Source organism: Aspergillus bombycis (genome assembly GCF_001792695.1).
Source record: "Aspergillus bombycis strain NRRL26010 chromosome Unknown contig00005, whole genome shotgun sequence".
NCBI lineage: Eukaryota > Fungi > Ascomycota > Eurotiomycetes > Eurotiales > Aspergillaceae > Aspergillus > Aspergillus bombycis.
This window is the reverse complement of record NW_019170007.1, coordinates 470,706-488,461: the sequence shown is the minus strand read 5'-3', so window position 1 is coordinate 488,461 and position 17,756 is coordinate 470,706. Positions and strand designations below refer to the sequence as shown.

General features: G+C 50.5%; 9 protein-coding genes across 9 annotated transcripts; 4 read left to right on the top strand and 5 right to left on the bottom strand.

The window, feature by feature from the left end:
* Positions 1-135: 135 nt before the first annotated feature.
* ABOM_001394 (putative transcription initiation factor TFIID, 31kD subunit) lies at positions 136-999 on the top strand (the record flags this gene model as incomplete). The annotated part of the gene is made up of 1 exon (XM_022528524.1): positions 136-999. The coding sequence occupies one exon, from the start codon at positions 136-138 to the stop codon at positions 997-999; it is 864 nt and encodes a 287-aa protein (XP_022393801.1).
* Positions 1,000-1,426: 427 nt separating this feature from the next.
* On the bottom strand, positions 1,427-1,944 carry ABOM_001393 (uncharacterized protein; the record flags this gene model as incomplete). The annotated part of the gene is made up of 2 exons (XM_022528523.1): positions 1,427-1,677; positions 1,797-1,944. 2 exons carry the CDS (start codon positions 1,942-1,944, stop codon positions 1,427-1,429), a joined length of 399 nt encoding a protein of 132 aa, XP_022393805.1.
* Positions 1,945-2,625: 681 nt separating this feature from the next.
* Positions 2,626-3,558, top strand: ABOM_001392 (rRNA-processing protein UTP11; the record flags this gene model as incomplete). The annotated part of the gene is made up of 2 exons (XM_022528522.1): positions 2,626-2,721; positions 2,791-3,558. The coding sequence occupies 2 exons, from the start codon at positions 2,626-2,628 to the stop codon at positions 3,556-3,558; spliced, it is 864 nt and encodes a 287-aa protein (XP_022393804.1).
* Positions 3,559-3,874: 316 nt separating this feature from the next.
* ABOM_001391 (histidine biosynthesis protein HIS4) lies at positions 3,875-6,533 on the bottom strand (the record flags this gene model as incomplete). Its single annotated transcript, XM_022528521.1, has 2 exons — positions 3,875-4,068; positions 4,124-6,533. 2 exons carry the CDS (start codon positions 6,531-6,533, stop codon positions 3,875-3,877), a joined length of 2,604 nt encoding a protein of 867 aa, XP_022393803.1.
* A 560-nt stretch (positions 6,534-7,093) lies between these two features.
* ABOM_001390 (uncharacterized protein) lies at positions 7,094-8,873 on the bottom strand (the record flags this gene model as incomplete). Its single annotated transcript, XM_022528520.1, has 2 exons — positions 7,094-7,531; positions 7,584-8,873. 2 exons carry the CDS (start codon positions 8,871-8,873, stop codon positions 7,094-7,096), a joined length of 1,728 nt encoding a protein of 575 aa, XP_022393802.1.
* A 1,437-nt stretch (positions 8,874-10,310) lies between these two features.
* Positions 10,311-11,473, bottom strand: ABOM_001389 (uncharacterized protein; the record flags this gene model as incomplete). Its single annotated transcript, XM_022528519.1, has 3 exons — positions 10,311-10,629; positions 10,725-11,328; positions 11,389-11,473. 3 exons carry the CDS (start codon positions 11,471-11,473, stop codon positions 10,311-10,313), a joined length of 1,008 nt encoding a protein of 335 aa, XP_022393830.1.
* A 1,887-nt stretch (positions 11,474-13,360) lies between these two features.
* Positions 13,361-15,002, top strand: ABOM_001388 (glycoside hydrolase family 47 protein; the record flags this gene model as incomplete). The annotated part of the gene is made up of 3 exons (XM_022528518.1): positions 13,361-14,635; positions 14,692-14,866; positions 14,917-15,002. The coding sequence occupies 3 exons, from the start codon at positions 13,361-13,363 to the stop codon at positions 15,000-15,002; spliced, it is 1,536 nt and encodes a 511-aa protein (XP_022393832.1).
* An 899-nt stretch (positions 15,003-15,901) lies between these two features.
* ABOM_001387 (uncharacterized protein) lies at positions 15,902-16,507 on the top strand (the record flags this gene model as incomplete). The annotated part of the gene is made up of 2 exons (XM_022528517.1): positions 15,902-16,095; positions 16,291-16,507. 2 exons carry the CDS (start codon positions 15,902-15,904, stop codon positions 16,505-16,507), a joined length of 411 nt encoding a protein of 136 aa, XP_022393705.1.
* A 246-nt stretch (positions 16,508-16,753) lies between these two features.
* ABOM_001386 (superoxide dismutase) lies at positions 16,754-17,513 on the bottom strand (the record flags this gene model as incomplete). The annotated part of the gene is made up of 3 exons (XM_022528516.1): positions 16,754-16,867; positions 16,933-17,406; positions 17,469-17,513. The coding sequence occupies 3 exons, from the start codon at positions 17,511-17,513 to the stop codon at positions 16,754-16,756; spliced, it is 633 nt and encodes a 210-aa protein (XP_022393708.1).
* Between the last annotated feature and the right edge of the window lie 243 nt (positions 17,514-17,756).

Genomic DNA, 17,756 nt, shown 5'->3' with positions numbered 1-17,756 from the left:
TGGCCATGCCGACTTGGCCATAAGTGACGCCGTCCACGATCACTAAATTCCACCGCATCCCACGGGGACAGCTAACCAAGCAACCTTCGCTCACATCCAACCTCAATCTCACAACCACCGCAAACCCACAAGACAATGGCCTCCCCAAACCAATCGCAAACCGCCGCCCCATCAACCCAACCCCTCACACCCCCCGCCGAGCCCGCCAACACCAACAACAATAACACCACCACCAACGCCTCCCAACAGCAGCCCGCAACCGGATCCACCACCAGCGCACCAGTCGCACAACCCACACAAGTCCCCTCCACCTCATTAAAAGACAGCGGCAAGTCCCGTCGCCCCCGAGATGTCCGTCTCATCCACATGCTCCTCGCCTCGCTAGGCGTCACCTCATACCAGGAACGAGTGCCCCTGCAGCTCCTCGACTTCGCCTACCGCTACACCGCCGGCGTCCTGCAGGACGCCGTCCATCTTGCGACGGAGGGCTATGCTGGCGCAGTGGGTGAGCAGGCCGGTTCGGCCAGGGGCCCACCCGAGGTGAATACCGTCAGTTTGCCGGCGTTGCGGCTCAGCATTGCGTCGCGCTTGCATTATCAGTTTCAGACCGGGTTGCCGAAGGAGTTCCTGATGGATGTTGCGGCGGAGAGGAATCGTGTGGCCCTACCAGGTGCTACGAGGGGGTATGATCAGGGCCAGGCGAAGCCGACGGCGAATCAGAGTGTTCTTATGGGGGGTATGAGGTTGCCGCCGGAGAGGTTCTGTTTGACAGGCGTTGGGTGGAACATGAAGGACGAGTGGGAGAGTGAAGGGGAGGAAGAGGTGGAGGAAGAGGAGGAACCGAAGGAGAGTAATCATGCCAGTGCGGGTGGTGAGGAGGAGGGCGATGGAGGCGAGGAGGATGAAGATGGGAAGATGGAGGATATCTTCGGCGAGGATGCTGTTATGGGAGATGGAGATGGAGATGACGATGGAGACAAAGACATGACGGACGTTTAATCCTTTCTTTTCCCCCCTCTTCTTGCTTTCTCTCTTTCTCTCTCTTGAAAAAAATAAAAGGAAAAGAAAAATATATGGATGGGACTGGCGATTGGGAGTTCGGCGCTCGGTCAACAAGTTATATACCGTCAATACTATCAGCCAGACAACAGATCTGATGGAGGAGATTTGCTTTCATTGAGTCTGTAGGATATCAACAGACATGATCTACTGTACATAATGATATACGACTTGCAATCCTAATGCAACAGAAACTGGCAAGAGAAACAGTAACAGAAAAGAAAAGAAACGCCTAAATCACACCAAAAGCACACATGAACAAGGAATAAATAGTACAGTCAGTCCGCCAGTCAGTCCACACCACTCACCGACAACTCCCCCCAAGAACAGCACCCCAAGACAAAAAAGGAAGGATAGAAAGAAGAAATCACCTCGCCTTGGACCTCGCCTCATCCTCCCTCATCATACGAATAATCTCCTCCCTCCTCTGCTCGACCTTCCTCAGATCCTCATCCTTCTCCCTCCGCCGTTCCTCATACGTCGCAAACCACTCCTCTCTGGCGCGATCCTCCTCCTCCGGCTTCGCATGCGCAAGCATACACGAGTTCATGGTCAGCCGCTGATCGCGACACACCCAGGTAGCCGTTATCGTGCGATTGACAGCGCATTGAGCGAACGCTGTATTTATTACCCATTAGCATCGAATGCCCACACAGCCAACCAACCCCTCCACAAGACACAGACACATAGACACATGGACATATATATATAAAAGAAAAAAGAAAAAAGAGAAATACCTTTAATTTCCTCCGCGCAATGCGCTCGTACCCTTTTGTGAAAGATCTTCTTGACTTCTTGTTCTTGGGGTGCGGAGAGGGGGAGGGGATTGCGAAGGTTGTATTTCGTGCCCGTCGAGGGCGTTGATGTGGATGTTGTTGTCGACATTATGGATGGTATCTTGGTCGGTTCTACACTGGTTGGGATATGCGATGTATATACACGGTGAAAAAAAAAAGAGAGAACCGAATCCCTTCGAGGGGGGAGTGAGTGAGTGAGTGAGTGAGTGAGTGTTGTTGGTGTTGGTTGTTCCTATCGGAGTAACGCGAGAGAGATGATCTGCGTTCGACTTCGACCCCGGGGAGGTAAGGTAGGAAGGAATCGTAGGAGGAGTAGTAGTAGTAGTAGTAGTAGTAGTAGTAGTAGTAGTTAAATGGCGTTGACGGTCAATTCGATCCCGGGAGGAGTCCAATTACTCGGGCTTGTGGAAATGGGGATCCCGGTAAGAAAATCGTGGCGTGTGGAACAAGTGTAGGAGGTGGGAGTTTTGAGTTGGTTCCACACCGAGCTTTGAAGTTGTCAAGTGAAGGTCAGTTCTTTCTCCGCTTAGGCCGAGTCGGAGAACTTTTTTTAATCTGCACCCCATTTCTTTCTTTCTCTGCTTTTTTGTGACACTGTTTTGGGGTCTTTGACAACAACCCCCTCTTTTTTATAATTTCCTGATTTTATACTCTGATTGACACACGCTATTTATCGTCGGTTCGAAACAGAAGCAAAAAAATAAAATCAAAATCAAAATCAAAATACAAATAATAATAGTTAATTCACAACCACCACCACCACCCAAAAATGTCGTCCATGCGCAATGCCGTCCAAAGACGGAATCACAAGGAGCGAGGCCAGATCCAGGGCCGTGAAAAATGGGGTATCCTTGAAAAGCACAAGGTACGTGACAGAATATCTATCGCCGTTCACTTGCTTCTAGAAAATGGAAACTAACAATATGGAAATTAGGACTACTCCCTCCGTGCAAAAGACTACAACCAGAAGAAGGCCAAGCTCAAGCGTCTGGAAGAAAAGGTCCGCGACCGGAACCCCGATGAATTCGCCTTTGGGATGATGTCGTCGCACTCGCAGAAGGCGGGCAAACACGGTACGGCGTCGCGCGACTCGGCGGCGGGACTCAGTCACGATGCGATCAAGTTGCTGAAGACGCAGGATGCGGGGTACTTGCGGACGACGGGCGAGCGGATTCGGCGGCAGATGGATAAGCTGGAGCAGGAGATTCAGTTGCAGGATGGCATGGTGCAGAGTCTGGTGGGGAAGAGGCCGAAGAAGAAGAAGGCGCCCGTGCGGGATGAGGGTGATGATGAGCTTGATTTTGATTTCGATGAGGAGTCCGAGGAGGAGGAAGAGGCGGGGCCGAAGAAGACGGTCTTTGCGGATGACAAGCTGGAGCAGAGGGCTTTGAAGATGAAGCGGGTGCAAGAGGAGGGGGCTGATGAGGAGAGGGAAGCATCGTTTGGAGATCTTCAGCGGAAAAAGACTGCGAGGGAGCTGGAGGCAGATCGTCTGGCGCTTCAGGAGGCTCGTCGCGCTCGGAAGATCAAGCAGCGTGCTCATGTGGCGAAGCAGAACAAGCTGGCCGCGCTTCAGAAGCAGCACAACGATATCACAGCTGCGGAGCGCCAGTTGGATTGGCAGCGTGGACGGATGGACAACGCCGTCGGAGGGACGAACAAAAATGGGATCAAGTGGAAGATCCGTGAGCGGAAGAAGTGATTTGATATTATTCTCACCATACGACTGATGATTCCTGCTACATTCTCTCCCTTTTTTTTCCTTCTCTTTTTTTTCTTCTGTGTTTGCATTTGGGCTGTTTCTGGGTGTATGGCTTGGGAAAAGTGTTCTACATGGGTCGTGTACTTGTATAGAGATTTACTGCAGGATACCATTGCTATTTGATATTCTTCATCAATTAAAGCTGCTCAATTTTGGTAACCCACACCTGCTAAGCATTCGTAAACCATTCAAATTACCATAACCGTCGAGGTCGTGAAAGCCGAAAAGAAACACCACATATCCCTGGCTCCTGGATCTATTGTCCCTTCATGTGGGCCACTCGGATGCTCACAGCCCGCTTGTGTGCATCCAAGCCTTCCACAGCCGCCAACTGCTCAACAGTGCGCGACAAGGCCAACAATCCATCGGCCGTCAGGTTGGAACTGGTGATGTGCTTGAGGAACGATCCCAGGTTCACGCCAGAGTATTGCTTGGCGTATCCGTAGGTTGCTGGATCCGAGTTAGCTACTAGTACTTGATTGTGAAAGAAGCGATGAAGACTTACGCAAAGAGTGGTTCACACCGGCCGAGTAGTCGCCGACACTTTCCGGAGTCCACTGGCCAATGAAGACACTTCCAGCGTTCTGTACCTGCTCGACAGCGGCCTCCGCGTTTTCAATCTGCAGGATGAGATGCTCCGGAGCATACTCGTTGCTGAGAGCCATCGCCTCGGCAAGGTCACGCACCACAAAGGTGACCGAGTGCTCCAGAGATCCCTTGACAATGTCCATTCGGGGGAGTGCTCTGGCCTGCTTGTCCACCTCATCTTCGATGGCCTGCAGCTGCTGCTCATTCAGGTCAATGGCAATGAGAATGACTTGGGAGTCGACACCGTGTTCGGCCTGGCTCAGCAGATCCGAGGCAACGAACGCTGGGTTGGCCTGCTTGTCTGCAATCACCAGGACTTCACTAGGACCGGCTGGCATATCAATGCTGACACCCGCAGAGGTATCGTTGGCGACCAGCATCTTAGCGGCGGTCACGAACTGGTTACCGGGACCCAAGATCTTGTCAACCTTGCTAATGCTCTCCGTGCCGTACGCCATGGCAGCAACCGCCTGGGCACCACCGGCCAGCACAATACTCTCCGCTCCGACCTTGTGAGCAACGTAGACAATCTCGGGCGTGATACTGCCGTCGGCACGAGGGGGCGAAGCAAGGACGATCTTCTTGCAGCCAGCAACCATGGCAGGGACACCCAACATCATGGCGGTCGAAGGCAGCACAGCGGTTCCACCGGGAATGTACAAACCAACACGTTCAATGGCTCGTGAAAAGCGGGAGCAAACAACGCCAGGCATCGTCTCGACCTTGAGGCCATCGTTGCTACCCTTCTGCGCACTGTGGAACTTGGCAATGTTGGCAATACTAACATCAATCGCCTCCTTAGTTTCGGGCGACACCTGCATCAATTCCGGTGCGAATGGGGCGTTGATGACGGGGGAGGTGAGGGATGTAGCCTTCTCGAATTTGTGAGTATACTTGAGAACACCGGCGTCGCCGTTCTCGCGGACATCCTGGATGATCGGACGGACCAGGCCAATGATCGCATCGTTGGATTTCTGCGAAGGACGCTTCAGGTAAGCCTTAACATCCTCCACTGGGGTCGATGCGGTGATGACACGAGTCATCTCAATGCGGCTGTCCTCCTTGGCCGGGGGCTGGCTCTTCTCCACAGGCGCGGGGGCAGGAGCGGGAGCAGAGGCAGGAGCTGTCAGACCGGCCTTCTCTGCCCAAGGACCCTTGGCGTCGCCCTTTCTTCTCTTCACCTTCAGGCTCTTGAGATCCAGGTTCCGCTCGACGTCTTCCAGGCTGACACCAGCTGCGACACAGCGGGTCAGAGCAAAGTAGAGGAGATCGGCGGCCTCAAAGGCAATCTCTTCCTTGGTGTTTGCGCGGCACAGCTCGTCGGCTTCTTCCATGATCTTAGCCTGGGTGAGCTTGGGCTCATTGAAGAGCCTAGCAGTGTAGGAACCTTCGGGGGCATCGGCTTTGCGGGCCTGCAGGGTCTTCTGCAGACGCGAAAGACCGTTGTAAGGACCGAAGCAGCTGGCGGTACCAAGGTGACAGAAGCCTCGACCGATCTGGTTGACAACGAACACTAAACAATCGCTGTCGCAATCGAAGCCAACTCTGATCAGTTCCTGTACATCGCCGCTCGACTGACCCTTGTACCAGAGGCCCCGCTTACGGCTCTGGTAAACACCAGTACCCGTGCGAAGCGCCTCAGAGATACTCTCGTCGCTGCTCCAAACGAGGCCCAGGCTGGTTCCTCTCTCGTCGGTCACCGTGGTAGCATAGAGACCGTTGCTCTGATCAGCGACTGCACGAGCTGCGATGAGGGAGGCGGCGACAATCTTGCCGTCGGCCTGGTTGCGATCAAGAGTCAAGGCTTGCGCGGGCACGATGCTGACCGCACCCTGGGTGAAGGTGTCCTTCAGAGTTTCCTCGGTAATAGCGCCGGAGTACGTCCGGTAGAGACTCTGGGCTTCGGGGTTTAAGCCCAATTTGTCGACCAAGGCCTTCACGGCGGACGAATCGGTAGAGAGACCGGCTTCCTTCCGCTCGGCATCCTCAGCCACCCACTTCTGGAAGGAGTCCACCTGGCTGTCGGAAGAAGTATAGACGACGACTCGTGACGAGGGAACGGACTGTTCTTGGGAGAGGGCGGTCAATTGGTCTAGGGTAATGAAGATCTTCGCGGCACCGGCATTGAGGATATCGACGAGGTCACCGGTGGTGGAAATCGCGGTGGCATCGACGTAGACGTCCAGCAGACGGAAGTTCTGACGCAGGAATTCTTCGGCTTGAGCGACGCTGGAGGCCTTGACCAGAACACGGCCGAAGTAGGCAATCTGCTTGAGTGAGAGGCCAGGGGCCGAAGGGTCGAAGGAGACGAGAAATGGAGTCGCCATGGTGGTGACTCAATGGGGGAGAGGGAGAAGGAGAAGGAGGGGCAGGAGGGGTGGGACGGAGAGAGAGATGTTGTGAACAGGATAGGTCACAAGAGTTGATTGATGATTGAGTGTATCACTCTCTGAGGGAATTGAAAAAGCAGGTAGGAATTCTAAAAGCCCCGGAGGGAAGTAATGGGGGGAGTATGTCAAGAGTCAAGAACGATTGCGGGATGATTCATTCAATCGCCATAGAAAAAGAAATTCCTGTCGGCCCCGCAATCGGACAAGTCGGCGGCCACCGGGGGCCTGGAATTTCAGGAACAAAGAACTGGTGGTTAGTAGTTACATTGAGTTCGGGTCAAGCCGTGCTGGACCGAGTCTTTATTAAAAGAGTCCTTGATTTGGTTCCTCCGTCTCATATTATTTGTGACACCACCGATGTTGTCTCCATGAATTCATAGTTGACCTGGGCGATGTCTTTTACCTAACAGTATGGCCTGATTGGCCGAGACCCTTTTTTAGATGGACACTAAACCAATACATTTGCCGAGATTTGATAGGAGTGAATAAGAAAACAGTCACTCTTCCTCGCACACCTCATCAGTCCATTCCTGTGCATAAAAGGTGACCTGATCAACCCCCGTTTGACCTTTGATGTCGGCGACGAGATCGTTGACATGAGTGAAAACAACGATTTGTCCCCCGACTTGTGCCCCAAAGCCCATTCCGACCATCGCTCCCGATTCGGTGAAGAGAAGGGATCCCGAGTCCCCAGGCTCAAAATAAGACTTATCTCTTTTACAAATGACCGAATGCTCATCGGTCGTGCGTTGTTCTCCATTTGCTGCAACAGTAAAAACCGTCGTGGCAAGCATGTTGTATTGGCCGGTAGTCACGTTCGTTATACAACCACACTTGTGAAGGATATCGTGATGATTCAATGAGATACTGTCCTCGATAAACCCGTTTTCGACTTTCAGACTCCTTGGATCATGTTGATGGGCGAATCCACCAAACTAAAAATTCCTCAATCAAGCGATCCTCGAATGGAAAGCAGTAGAAACTCACTTTATTAGATGGATATGCTCGAGTTGGATAGGGCTTCAAAAGCGCCCAGTCCATAACTGTGGTCGTAGTCCGAGGGCCGTCGCCAGAATGTGCCCAAACCTCGCCAAACCTATGCATATTTGAATGGTAGTAGACCTCTAGCTCTGCAATCCAGCCTTCGTAAGCATCGATGGGGGCTCGGAGCTTTTTCCAGCATGCTTCCGACAGATCATCCAAGGGGTCTTTATATAATCTAAGTTCTTCCAAGCCGGGATAAGGATGTTGTCTCTTGAGGTCGGAGACAGTCTCCTTGAGTCCATCGATATACCCTTTGATTTCGCCGTAACTTGGACAATCGACCTCCTGCGCCGACTTAGGTAGACTGAGCCCGTTGTCTCCCACATGCTTCAGCGTTTCAGCTGTGGGGTCGTGTATTACGGGGTCCTCGAGGGGGTTGCCGAAGATGCAATGGCGACATGTCAAACCAAATTGTTCCCATTCAGAGTCAGGCTTTTGCCGTATACTGAGCCATCCCCCAAAGGTGCCGTAGCGGTCGCTATTATGAGCACCCACGCTGTGTCCAATGGTCGCTACTCTTGGACAGTTCTCCATGTGAGTAGGATGCCGTGAGTTGAGTTCGCTCTGAATCGACGGTCGGCGGGCGCAGAAGATGCTGCGATCTTTATAAATCTGCACGTCAACTGCAAGTTCGAGCTTGTTCAAGATATTACTGATATCCTGCTTAGCGATAGTCCAGTCTCGCTCAAATTTTGGATCGACGGTGACGAGTATAGTTGGTTTGCAGTTTGCAGTACAAGTTTCGTATCCCATGCGATAGCAACCTAGCAACTGGAATCCAGACACATCAACAGAGTCTAGGATCTGTTTGCGAACCGTATCCCATCCGGAGAAGATTGCGTCAGTCGGTTCGCATAAAAAAATGCCGGGACCTTGTTCCAGGCGCCAGTCAATGATATCAACTGTCATATATTCGAGGCCGTATCTGCAAAGAAGATCGTGCAGTTCATGTGCTGCGTGGAGCCAGTTCTTTCGAGACTCATTTCTTCGCGGGTCTACACAAACTTGTAATGTTGGGATTGGCTCTGCAGAATCGTCATAGCACGGTGTGCACTCCACAACATCTATAGACGCACAGATGTTCAATGTTCGGACAAGAGACTGAAGTTCATAAAACGGAATTTGTTCATTTCGGATGTCGTGGATGTTGTACGGTATTTCGCAGAGCTTTGGTCCACCAATCCTTAGAAGTCCCGCAGTCTCAGTGAATACCATATCGCTAGTACTGGACATTGTGGTAGGACGAGACAGGGGAGTGGGATTGGCCTTGTGCAGTGAATAGCACACAGATATCCTTCAAAGCACCTGGAGCCCAAGGTATGTTGCAAACTATGCCTGCCATTTTCAGCTAACTGTCCGTGAAAGTGCCCGTAAATAGAGGAATTTCAAGAAGTTGGTATATTAAGAACGGAAAAGAAAGGTTTCTGGCAGGGGGGAAATGAATCTATGTATCAACGGTATCAACAATGTTTACCTCTGGAAGTCTTTGATTTAGCAGTCAGCTAACACATCGGTATTTCTTTATATCATTTAACAGAAGGGAGGACAGTCATGTGCCAAGTGATGTGCTCAGCCAAACAGGACTAGTAGAGGTGCTAAGTATATCTGTGTAAATGAAGGTGTGATACGTTAAGCTCTGAGAGTCAATTATATATAAGGTTAGGTAAGACATCCATGAAGCAAGCATTCATGCGCCATAAGAGCCTTTGTCTGTATGGAAACCTTTACTACAGTTAACAACCTTTACAGTGGTTCTTATCTAGACAGAATCTGTGTCAGTGCCCTAAGTTTCTTTCTCACTTTGCTCTAAGAATAGCACAAACAATAACACCAATGGATATATTCTGGGTACCGAAAATCTAGTTTAAATGTGACTTTTCGATTATTTTAACGAATGTGACACTCCCTCTTTGTTCATTCCTTTCAGATGCGACATCCATTATTTATCTGTCTTTCATCCCATGACTAAAATAGAACATTGGAAGGGATTCGTGGCAAAACCTTTGTAATCACCAAAAAGCGTGTGACTGCATGGCTGTATCTTTTATTGGATAGACACTGTATGGAGCTCTCAAATCTATTGTATGAGCTTGTCTATATAGGAGCTCAGCTTTACAATTTCTTTTTTTTTGCTGTCCCAGTCTTATGAAATCACACATTCATATCAGGAATTCCTTCCTTTCTTTTTCCAGTTCACATGGCAGCCATCCATGATTACCGTTGTCTAATCATATTTACGACCTGTTTTATTGAGGTGCCAATATCATGAAGGTGAGATGTCAATAGGAATGAACAAAGCGGATTCATCGGAACTATCATAATGTCCTCTTTTTTTCTAACACTTTGGAGTAAGATAAGAGTTGTGGGGGGGGGGGGGGGGGTCAATAGATTTATGGATCTGGCATCTTTGAATCATCACAAAAACGGGCAACACTCAAGTAAGGTCTCCTCAACTTCCGTACATCCCATTCTCTTGCTAAAGTAGTTTGCCGTCTGAACTACTCCAGGCCCTCTTGAAGTCAGCCCCGAAGTACAAAACGAGAACTCTAATATTTATTCTAGTCATTCAAGTAGTATTCTGATGAAACCAGGTCAAGCTACCTAGTTTACCCCGAGTTCCCGCTTCAGACTCAGCATCCATCTGTCCAAGAATGTCGTCACAAACCCCTCCTATAGAACGACTCGTTCCAGTGGACCGCAAGCTGCACCTGGCCATCCCAAGTCCACACGTTGGTGAGTAGTAGGCGGAAGATAATCGTTGACAGCTCCGACCGAGCTCAGCCCAGGATGCGCCGGCGCCTGCAATGGGTCGGATGGAGCTGCTCCTAACAACCCTAGGATCTTGCGCACATACTCGGCTAGGAAGGTAAAGATATTCCTGGGTTCCTCGCGACTTAGATCCCGCTTGTATCCCCGAGCAAACGCCGCTGCGTCAGGCCCGTTGTACGGGGCAGACAGGTACTTACGAAGATCGAAGAGATTGAACTCCCTGTACTTGCCGCCCACGCGCCCACGCGCCCACGCGTAGTCAGGTCAAAATTCTGCTGCGCCAGAGGCAGCCTGGTCAGTACCAGGGCTGCATACCCCGCTGTCATGACGGTCAGTCTGCGCGCCTTGCAGGCGGCGATAATACGTTTTGTCGTTTGTCTTGAGGCCCCACACTGGAGACGCCGCGTCGTACCAGGGAGGATCCTCCGCTGCGTGGCAATCGATACCCCAGGCAGACCCTTTAGAAGCACCTCCAACTCAGCATCCGCTGCCTCGGACAGGGCTGGAGTGACCTCTGGCGGCACCAGGGCAGCCTTATCTAAGGATGGTGCTAGACGGGCAGCTTCTGAGCCATCTAGCTGCGTCTCGGCCGGGCCGTCGGCCAGAATGCGAAGAAAGGTGGCTTGCAGGTACATCAACCCGATGCCATCGACGCGCCAATGTGGGGTGCGGAAAAGCAGCTCACAGGATCTCGGGAGGTAGTATAGATAGAAGAGCGAGGATGGCGACAGTGTCTGGTAGAGATGTGTAGCGGAATTCCCCACCTCCACGAAAAAAGTGTCGTGCACCCATGCTTCGAGTTCTTCTGGCGACGGCACGGTGTCGGTCAGCCGTGTGCCGGGTTCATCTTCTACAGCCGCAATCTGAGGATACTGCCGCCGCAAAGCTTTCCATGCCTGGCGCACCTCCTTAACAGGGGCTAGATGTTGGAGTTAAAGGGAACACAAGATCAGATAATGTTGCTTCTGCAACGGGGCACCGACTTCTGCAATGCCTCGATAGAACTTCTCCAGTGAGTCGAATGCGCGATCATAGCGATTAGTCGACACTGGTTGCCACGGCATCGTTGGTGAGACTAATCTAGGTGTGGAGGACTTGGGTCAAAGCTAGAAAGGAGAGATAAAACGGGCATATCTCAAGGCTGCATGGATTCGTTAAAATTTACAGCATCGCGCCTCACAACTCTGAGATGGCTGCCATGTAATCCTGCTTACTGATCTCGTGCATGCATGACAACCAATAAGATGTCGTTAGTAAAGTTGGTGGGAAATGTTTTGTGCAACTGTATAGGTAAAACCTGTGTCCTTAGCCTACCGCTACGTTTTCCAGAGATATGGCCATATACGCCTAATGTGGACAGAGAAACCTGCACCCATGGTCATACTCTTTCTCACACAAGGAGTTTCTCTGCATGGAAATCACATCAGAGCACTCCACCGAACTATACATCGTAGGATAATACCAACGTCAGTCTTGATTGGTATTCGGACTGGTTGAAGGATTATCCATGGCTCTTCTTCCGCTTTTCTTCGGCGTATGCTCACAAAAGGGTCATGCTCTCAAGGGTTGCGATTAGATCAAAGATTTCCAAGCGCTCAAGTGTCATTCAGGTGATCTGCTTTTATCCATAATCTGGGTCGAGTTTGTATAGGAGGTGCCAGACTTGTGAAGCATACTCTTGAACTCTGTGTATCCTTTGGTGGACAAATTGATTTCATTGGGATTCTTGGTGTGCACTGGGCAGGAGGAATATGGGGTCTTTTCCACACTAGTCAACTAGTCGCGCGACCGTCGGGTGACTGTCATGCCCATCATCCAGATGATGAATCGCTAGACCTTGGTCGGACACGACAAGAGACAGTTTGGAGATTCCGTAGTACACTGTCCAAACTCTTAAATTGCTGGACAGCTGGTAGTATCAATAACCAATCATAGTAACTATTGATAAAACGCGTTAACTGGAGAAGTATAGTATACCTGAGGATGAAGTATTTATTTATAAACCAAGCGGGTCTAATCTCCGCAGACGCTAGGGCATATCCACTAGGGCCGCACCGCATGAGGTTTGAACGTACTAGAGTAGTACATCGATAGTACGTAGTATGACCTGAAGGAAGCATATCGATGGTCATTGTGTCGTGACCCCGCAGTTTAAGTTCCGCGGTCGAATTCTCGGCCTCGTCCGGGTTTCAGGGAACAATGTGCTGCCTGATTCCTCACGTGCGTGTCACCTTCCGTCGGGGAGTGTGACTCGAACAGATGATACAGGAGTATAAAAAGAACGACAACTAATATAGCTAATATAACTAGTATATAAGTCTATCGACTTATACACAGAGCAGTCTTTAATGAAATACTAATTACATATAGGCATCTTCATTAGTTATGCTCAGTCACAATAACTCCTTAGTCATTTCACTGTTCGGCCGCAGCTGAGAGTCTTTTCCCCTGCATAGCATCCACGCGATCGACCCAATCATGGATCCCGGATCGGCGCGGGCCTGGATCGATCTGGCTTAGTTCGCCCAAACAGGCGATGGTTCCTGTAACCGAACATAGTCTGGAACTCTATGTTGTTGATTCTCCGCCCAAAATGTAGTATGTCCGGCAGATGAGGGATGATCCTACCCATGACTTACCCAAAAGGGTCGGCTGATTTCCCATGCCAATCTGTAATTTAAAATATGATCATTCGCTTCTCCACGCGACACATGAGCTCCCTTCTCTCCCTCTCTCCCTCCTTTCTTCCTCTTCTCTTTCTCTCAACACACCCTCTTTGTCACTCTTTTACATTCGTTCCCATGTCGAAGTGATTCCACTCTTTTGTCAATTCGACTAGTATATATCTCGAAAAACGTCCGCCTACCTGATTAGGCTGTCATTCCTTTCATTCATACGGAGATAATCGACATTCCTTATCGCTAAACCCATTGCTAATTACTACCCTCATCATGCATTTTTCGACCCTCTCATTGCCGCTCACGGCTTTGAGCCTCGTCACTCCTTCGCTAGCCTTTCCCCAGCTCAAACTTGAACAGCGCGTTGCACGAAGTAACTCCAGCGAGTCTCGTGCAAATGCCGTGAAGGAAGCTTTTGTACATGCCTGGGATGGTTACATGCAATATGCTTACCCACATGACGAGCTGCACCCCATCTCAAACGGTGTCGGTGATTCGCGGAACGGTTGGGGTGCGTCCGCCGTGGACGCCCTATCCACGGCCGTTATTATGCGCAATGCCACGATCGTCAACCAGATCTTGGACCATATTGCCACGATTGATTACTCTACGACCAATGACCAAGTGAGTTTGTTTGAGACAACAATCCGGTACTTGGGTGGCATGCTGTCGGGCTATGATCTGTTGAAGGGTCCGGCCTCGGACCTAGTCCAGGACTCTAGTAAGGTTAACGTCCTCTTGAATCAATCACAAAACCTGGCGGACGTCCTCAAGTTCGCCTTTGACACTCCCAGTGGTGTTCCCTACAACAATATCAACATTACTTCGCACGGTAATGATGGTGCAGCAACCAACGGACTGGCCGTGACGGGTACATTGGTTCTCGAATGGACCCGGCTCTCAGACCTGACTAATGATACGGAGTATGCTAAGCTCAGCCAGAGGGCAGAGGATTATCTGCTCAACCCCTCACCAAAGAGTGCAGAGCCATTTGACGGACTGGTTGGAAGCCATATCAACATCACCGATGGACAGTTCACCGACGCCATTGTGAGCTGGAATGGAGGCGACGACTCGTTCTACGAATACTTGATCAAGATGTACGTGTATGATCCTAAGAGGTTCAGCACCTACGGAGACCGCTGGGTTAAAGCGGCGGAATCAAGCATCAAAAATTTGGCGTCACATCCGTCGACTCGCCCAGACCTGACTTTCCTAGCGTCATACAACGAAGGCCAACTTGGCTTGAGCTCCCAGCACCTTACTTGCTTTGATGGCGGCAGTTTCTTGCTTGGCGGAACCGTCCTGGATCGCGACGACTTCATCCAATTTGGTCTGGAGCTGGTGAAGGGATGCCACGAGACGTACAATCAAACCCTGACTGGTATCGGACCCGAGAGCTTCGGATGGGATCCCAAGAACGTACCATCGGACCAGAAGGAGCTGTATGAGCGTGCTGGCTTCTATGTTAGCAGTGGCGCATATATTCTTCGTCCGGAGGTGATTGAGAGTTTCTACTACGCCTGGCGCATCACTGGCCAGGAAATTGTACGTACCTCGAGACCCCATGTTATTTTTTTGAGCCTGCACTAACAGCAGATTAGTACCGTGAGTGGGTATGGAACGCGTTTGTCGCTATTAACAAATACTGCCGCACCGACTCTGGGTTTGCAGGCCTGACCAACGTCAACGCTGCGAACGGTGGAAACCGATACGATAACCAGGAGAGTTTCCTCTTTGCTGAGGTGTTGAAATACGTGTACCTGACCTTTGCTCCGGGTAAGTCTTCATCTGACTAAAGGACAATAATCGTAATCTAACGGAAACAGAAAACGAGTGGCAAGTCCAGCGCGGCCAGGGCAACAAGTTTGTCTACAACACCGAGGCTCACCCTGTTCGGGTGGCGGCGGCGTAGTTGTATATAGCAGGCTCTCCGGTATTGATATAGTTAATCACTGAAGTTTACGTGTGTTGTATTTCTACAATATGTCTGATACAGTTTCGTGTAGAGTACTCCACAACATTCGTCTCTTTTATCCACGTGCCTAGATTTGTGACTTTCCGACACCTTCGATACCAGATACAAGATCCTAGACAATGAAAGCGCCACCACTGACTCCAACAATCACCGCCTGAACTAGTAGAGAAAGTAATCCAAAGTGATCCTTCAGGGAGTGACTCTTGACTAGACCGCTAATAATATCGGCACTTGAAGTTCCGCAGACAATCAAAAACACGCCCATTCCGAACAATGCCAGGACATACATGATGTCCCGGTATGTCCATGATCCACCCAAGACCGACAAAAAGTATCACACTCCCCTGTGGAAAATTACACCCACGCTTTATCTCCGACAAGTCCAGATATACCAAAGAGAAAACACCATTAATAAAAACAAGAACAAGAACAAGAACACGAAACAAATCCCCTCAAAACCACTCCGACAATCAACTGAACCCACAGATTGGCCTGGTGGTCGTGATCGGCCAGACCAGGCGCGCCCCACATTATCCGCCGCGGATTTGCGCAGATTTGAGCACCTTTGGGACGGCCACCGACTACAGAACAGAACACCTTGGGGACTGTCCCAAGGGGGTTGAGTATTTATATTTAAATACTCTGTAGAGCAGAAGTAATTCGTAATAGTAAAGTGAAAAAGAAAGACATACATTCATTCATATCCATCTCAATCTCTGCCATACAAACCACCACCACTACCACCAATCCATCCATCCATACATACATACATACATACATACATTATCAACGACAGATAACCCTAAACCCGTGGCCCCATACATCCATCCATCACTATGTGCGGAATCGCCCGCCCCAGCACCGGCCACCGCATCGCCGTCATGTTTCCCTCCGCCAGCTCGAAATCCATGAGTCCGTATTCTTTATTCTTCCGGGAAATGGACGCCGGCACGAAAGCCGTCTTTCGCATTGAGGACGCGGGCACTTTTGATGTTTTTAGGGGGTGTCGGGGGATTGATTTGCGGATTGAGTATGTTCTTTATCCCTTTGATTATTTTTCTTTCTTTCTTTCTTTCTTTTTTTGTTGGCTTGTATACTATTATGTATATTGCCTGGTATACCACTTGTATACCTGGATCAGGTCATGGCGAGGGGAGAGTGACATTAAACTGGGGCTATTTGTTCGATGGAATAGACCGCTGACATTGATACTGGTATAATTCAGACGATATGGAGATCTCACATCAGCACGCATGAGCCCCCCACTGCACCAGTTCCGGTTACAGCCGTGTGGGAAGGACCGTGCCGAGATGGAGTTCGAGTTACCAGAGAGACTGGATCTGGGGGTATCGGAGACGGGCATCGTGGGACGGCAGGTTACGGTGATGGTTGAGGGTCAGTCGTCCGTGGGGGTTGGGACGGGGATTGTGGGGTATGACTGATTGAGGTCCTTTTCTTTTTTTCTTTTCTTTTTTTGGCTTTTATGGGTGTTGTGAATTGGATTGGATGGGATTGGAGTTGGTGGTGTTTTGTGTTTTTGTGTGTATGGGTGTGTTTTTGGGCTGGCTGATATTGCCCTTTTTTCCCTCCCCCCGGGGAATTTGTGATCTTATAATTTCATTCATGTTCGTATTCAGGGTCATCTACTTATATGTGTGTATGAAAGTCCTTGGGCAGACAGAGTTGAGTTACAGCTTGAGAAGCGCCGAGCCCTCCACGCCGTTCTTGAATCGGTCCTCTGCCGTGCGCCAGTTGAGGACCTTCCAGATACCCTCTACATAGGAGGCCTTGTTGTTGAAGTACTAAACCACTGTCAGTAACCATTTGACCACAAGAAAGAAAATGAAAAGAAAAGAAAGAAACCAACCTGCAAATAATACGCATGCTCCCACATATCCACCCCAAACACCGGGATCTTATCCGTGACCGGATCCTGATCCTTGGTGGAGACGACCTCCAGCTTCCCTCCGGGCCCATTAGCCACCAGCCAGCCCCATCCGCTGCCCTGCAGACCGAGGAGCACGGCGGCAAAGGCCTCCTTGAACTTCTGCACGGAGCCGTACTGGGCCTCGATGGCGGCCTTGAGGGCGGGGGCGGCCTGGTCGATGTTGGTCTCGGGGGCGCCGTGCGGGGCCAGGTTCTTCCAGAAGAGGGAGTGGTTGATGTGGCCGCCGCCGTTGAACTTGATCTTCTGCTGGAGGTTGATGAGCTCGGGGATGTTGTTTGCAGCGAGGGCGGCGGATTGCGCGGCGAGGGCGGCGTTGAGGTTGGTGATGTAGGTTTGGTGGTGTTTCTGGTGGTGGATTTCCATGATCTGTTTGCAGATGACGGGTTCCAGGGCCTGAGGGATTTCGTTAGTTGCGTTTTCCCTTTCAATGTATAGGGGATTAGGGTGGGATTTACGTCGTAGGCGTAGGGGAGAGGTGGGAGCGAGAATGTGGTGGCCATTTTGGGTGGTTTGCTTGGTTTCTGGGTGAGGTTTTAGAGAGTATGTATATATATATATATATGTGTGTGTGTGTGTGTGTGTGTGTGTGGTGGTGAAGGATGAGAAGGTGACAACGAGGGAGAAGAGGGGTTGGAAGGGATTTCTGCTCGATGACCATGACGAGGGAGAATATAAACCTACTACTACCTAACTAATAGTAAGTACTATGGATGCTAGGGACCCCCAAGGTACCTTGATCCGGC